Source organism: Eriocheir sinensis, chromosome 4 (assembly GCF_024679095.1).
Source record: "Eriocheir sinensis breed Jianghai 21 chromosome 4, ASM2467909v1, whole genome shotgun sequence".
Taxonomy (NCBI): Eukaryota; Metazoa; Arthropoda; class Malacostraca; order Decapoda; family Varunidae; genus Eriocheir; species Eriocheir sinensis.
In genome coordinates, this window is record NC_066512.1 from 12,915,528 (window position 1) to 12,920,535 (window position 5,008).

Below are 5,008 nucleotides of genomic sequence, written 5' to 3' on the forward strand. Positions count from 1 at the left end.
GTTAAAACTTAAAACCACTTCTCAGTTCAGGTAAAGGGGATGGGTCTCTCTCTCTCTCTCTCTCTCTCTCTCTCTCTCTCTTATTTTATTTAAACATGTATACATATATTTACAGAGATGGAAAACTTAAAGTTGTGAGTTGGCACCCACAACTATTTTTAAAAAAATTCAAATGTACAGATACCTGTGAGGGTAGCTCCACAAAAACATAAAACATACTTACAAAGTATACAGGATATATTATAAATATGATAAACACTAATTACAATATTTACAATCATGTCAAGTGTGGAGCAGGAACGGCGTGGGGAGGGTGCCTCTCCAAATGTTGGCAGCTACTTTCGCCTGGTGTGTGGACATGCGTTCCAGATCAGGCGTGGCCTCCGTGAAGCCGTTCCAAAGACGCGCTGCCCTGGCCTTGTACGTCCGCTGGTGCTGCGACGTGTGTGAGTGAGGCACCGTCACTCGTTGGCTCCCGGCTGCTGCCTGTCGCGTCGCTCGTTGGGCGAGGTGTGGCGTCAAGCACAGCCTGCTGAGATGAGGCGTGTGCAGCACCTGAGTCTTATGACAGACTGCCAGTGCTGCTACGTCGCGACGGTGCTCCAGGGATGTCATGCTGGCAGGGATCTCCACCTCATCCCCCAGCAGTCGGAGGGCGCGTCTCTGCACCGCGTCAAGGCGCCGGGTGTGGGTGACGGCGCTGGACATCCACGACAAGGCACCGTATTCCATACAAGGGCGGATCTGTGCCTTGTACAGCGTCAGGATTCCTCGGGGGTCCAGGCTGAGAGGTCTGGCGGGCCACAGTCGCGATGTGCTGGTCGTAGCGCAGCTCCCGGTCGATGGTGATTCCCAGGACCTTGATGTTATCCTGGAGGGGCAACTGGACGTCCCCAAACCGTAGTTGTCCCTCCACGCCCTGTGTAGCAGCGGGAGACCGAGAGACAACCATAGCATGAGTTTTGTCGGGAGCAAAGTTGACCTGCCACAACTTCCCCCAGTCCTCAGCAACCTTCAACTGCCTGTTGACTGCAGCTACGGCACGCCTGCTGTCCCGACGGCAGTACGAGACAGCGATGGTGCAGTCATCGGCATAAGCTTTGACTACAGGGAGCTGGCGGAGTAGGTCATCTATGTAGATGTTCCACAGGACTGGCCCCAGTATTGAGCCCTGTGGAACTAAGGCTCCTATGGGGGCAGGCGTCCAGGTCCGGCCATTGACGACTACCCGAAGCGACCTACCTTGGAGGTAGTCTTCGAGCAGAGTCAACAGACTCCCCTCTATACCCTTGGCACGAAGCTTTGCCAGTAGGCCAGAGTGCCACACTCGATCAAAGGCGCCGGAAATGTCTAGCGCCACCACGAGTGTGTCCAGGCCTTCATCAAGGGAATCTTGCCACTCTTGTGAGAGGAGGAGAAGATCAGAGGTGGAGCGGCCCGCCCTGAACCCGAACTGGTAAGGAGAGAGAAGGTTGTTGTCGGTGAGGTGTTTCCCGATGACAGCAGCCAGCATCTTCTCGAACACCTTACCCATGGCGGACAGCAGGGAGATGGGCCGGTGGTGGTTCGGGTCAGTCCTGGAGTCTTTTTTGTGGACAGGAACCACATTAGCTTCCTTCCAGGCGGCTGGCCACTTCTTCTCCTCGAGGCAGACACTAAAGATGTTGGCGAGAGGCTCGGACAGCTCCTTGGCACAGTTCTTTAGCACCCTGGATGTTATCAGGACCTGTGGCTTTCCCCGCATCAACATCCCGGAGTACTTTCTCCACCTGTGTCGCGGTGACCGAGACCGACGTGATGGTGTGGTCAGACTCCCGGGGGAGGATGGATGGGGGGCGGTAGGGGTCATCTACTTGCATTTTTCGTGCAAATAGTTCAGGCAGGAGAGCAGCCTTGTCCTCACTGCTCGTGGCCGTGGACCCGTCTGGCCTGGTGAGGGGGGGCACGCTGTCCTGCCTCATCGTTCCCTGCCGCTCCTTGACGAGAGCCCACCACGTCTTGCTACCCACTCCAGGGCCGGTGAGTTTACTCCTCATCGCTTCCTCCCAGTGTTTCTTCGCCCACTTGGAGGTGGCTGCCATCCTCCTGCACGCTGTTCGGTGTAGAAGGAAGTTCTGATGGGAGGGTCGTTGTTTGTACCTCCGCCAGGCTGCATATTTGGCCTCGGCAGCAATATAGCAGCGATAGCCGAACCATTTTGGGTCAATGGCCTTGGCGAGGTACGTGCGATGAGGGACAAGCTGAGCCTGGAGGGCGAGCAGCTTCGAGGTGAGGGCGTTGACTTTCTTTTCCACATCCTCAGCCACTAGATCCTCCCAGTCTGTGGTGCTGAGGGCTTGCCTCAAGGCTGGCCAGTTTGCCTCCTCCCAGAGTCATATGGTTCGTGGTGCAGCCGCTTCTCTCGCCGCGTCAAGCTGAATGTATCTCTCTCTCTCTCTCTCTCTCTCGAGAGAGAGAGAGAGAGAGAGAGAGAGAGAGAGAGAGAGAGAGAGAGAGAGAGAGAGAGAGAGAGAGAGAGAGAGAGAGAGAGAGAGAGAGAGAGAGAGAGAGAGAGAGAGAGAGAGAGAGAGAGAGAGAATATTTCTGTCTATCTCAACACACACACACACACACACACACACACACCACGAATACAAGCATGAATTCAACTCGGGGGATTTTTCTCTTCCGCCAATCAGGAAAACAGCGGATGAATGGACGGAGAGAAAGATGCATGAATGGAATGAAAACAGTAATACGAGCACGAGAAGAAACATTGGAGGGAAAGAGTTAAATTGATTATACAGACGTCGGGGATGGAGAGATTGGAATTTATGGACGGGAGGGAAAACAGTGATAAATGGAACAGAAAGGAAGGTGAGAAGGAGGGATGGGAAGGAAACAAAATCAAGCGAAAAGATACAAAGGAAGGAATGAGAGAGGAAAGGAAGGAAGGCAGGGAACAAAAGTGGAAGAAAGGAAGGGAAGGAAGAAGGTTGCAAGATTAGGAAAACAATATAATAAGTCAGACGGAGAGAAAAGGGGAACAAAAAAAAGTCGTCAAGAGGAGAACGGAAGGGAAAGCAATAATGTGACGAAAGGAAAGTGAGAAGAAGGACAAGAAAAAGGGGTGAAAGAAAAAAAGTCGGTGGGGGTGGAAAAGAAAAAAGGAGAGTGGGAAGTGGGACAAGAAAAAGAGAGGGGAAAAAAAACTGAGGGTTGGAAAGAAGGAAGAACATGAGTTATTCTTCCCAATTTTCCTTTTTGTGTTTCCTCTCTGGGTGGTGTGTTGCAAGACCCGAGGGGCTGTATGTCTGTCCTCCGGTGACTGAGATGGGAAGGAATGGTTGGGACAGATAAGGCGATGGAGAGACGGAGAAGAATAGGGAGAAGTGAGCAGTAGATAGAAAGATAAAGAGGATGAGAGGGTCGAGGAATGGGGTTAGATAAGGCGGAGGAGAGACAGTGCGAGGGATAGGGAAGAGTGAAGAGTAGATGGAGAGATGGAGAGGGATGGGGAAGGAGTAGATGGATAGATGCTGAGAAGGATATGTGGGAGGGAAAGGAAGCGGAGAAATGGAAAGGAGGAGAGGGACGGAGAAGGGGGAGATGGATAGATGCTGAGGAGAAGGATATGGAGGAGGGAAAGGAAGCGGAGAAATGGAAAGGAGGGGAGGGACGGAGAAGGGGTAGATGGATAGATGCTAAGGAGAAGGATATGGAAGAAAGGAAGCGGAGAAATGGAAAGGAGGGGAGGGACGGGGAAGGGGTAGAGGGATAGATGCTGAGAAGAAGGATATGGAAGAAAGGAAGCGGAGAAATGGAAAGAAGGGGAGGGACGGGGAAGGGGTAGAGGGATAGATGCTGAGAAGAAGGATATGAAAGAAAGGAAGCGGAGAAATGGAAAGAAGGGGAGGGACGGTTCCAGTGGCGGACGACTCAGTTTGAAAAGAAACTCCTTCCAATGTCTGTGTTACATCGACTCGACTGAATGGTTAAACCGTTATTTCAAGTTCTTGAATTGGTTTGCAGTTCAAAGAATTTAGAGTAATCGACGTTATTGAAGTTTGTCAAGTACGTACTTGAAGACTTGAATCCAATCCCCTCGTAGGCGTCTTTTCTCCAATGTAAAGAGATTGAGTCAATTGAGTCGTTCCTCGAAGGGAAAAGAAGACTAGCAAAGGTTTAAGTAGGGTAGGAAGGTGAGAAAAGAGGGGAAATACACGAAGGATGGCAAAGGAAAAGGAGATATGTGGCAGGAGAAAAATGGAAGGGAAAATTTATACAAGGAAAAAGAAAAAAAATCACGTACAGAATGAAATAAGGGATTAATGAGGAAAAAATAAGGGACATGTAAAAATTGAATAGGTCAGAAAAGTGCGAAATGAAAGAAGGCATACCGAGAACAAAAGGACAGTGAACCACGTGTAGAGGGCGAAGAAGGGAAGCCAAATGAGTAAATGGGTAAGGGGCGTAAGTTGACCGCCACCCAAAGAAATAGGAGAAAGGGGAAAAAGGATGGGATTATGGAGAGGAAATGGCCATCGGGGTGTCGGCTTACAATATATGGAGAAGGAAGGGTTAAAGAGGCAGAGGAAGGAAGGAAGGAGTGCAGTGCTAGAACGAAAAAGTTAAAAGGAATATGTCTTGTGCCAAGCTGACCTCGGACGTATGGGTAGGGGGAAGAGGGGGTTAGAAGTGAAGGTAGGGAGGGGGACGAAGAAGGCTGAAAGGATGGTATTGGCAGAAGAGAAATAAATCAAGAATAAATGGAAGTTTTAAAGAGCACACTTGACTTACTGATCAAAAAAGAGAGAGAGAGAGAGAGAGAGAGAGAGAGAGAGAGAGAGAGAGAGAGAGAGAGAGAGAGAGAGAGAGAGAGAGAGAGAGAGAGAGAGAGAGAGAGAGAGAGAGAGAGAGAGAGAGAGAGAGAGAGAGAGAGAGAGAGAGAGAGAGAGAGAGAGAGAGATGAGATGAGATGAGAGAATGAATGATGGAGGGGAGGGAAAGGATGCGGTAGAGAAGGAAA

At 50.5% G+C, this 5,008-nt stretch overlaps 1 protein-coding gene across 1 annotated transcript in view; it reads right to left on the minus strand.

Moving 5' to 3' along the window:
• Positions 1-282: 282 nt before the first annotated feature.
• The window catches only part of LOC126982212 (uncharacterized), a 101,680-nt gene continuing 96,954 nt past the window's right edge, over positions 283-5,008 (minus strand). The window contains exons 2-5 of the mRNA XM_050834113.1: positions 2,140-2,360; positions 1,243-1,769; positions 758-1,104; positions 283-663 (exon numbers count right to left, since the gene is read on the minus strand). Of these exons, the coding sequence (XP_050690070.1) occupies positions 283-663; positions 758-1,104; positions 1,243-1,769; positions 2,140-2,360 (1,476 nt within the window). The remainder of the gene's footprint in view (positions 664-757; positions 1,105-1,242; positions 1,770-2,139; positions 2,361-5,008) is intronic.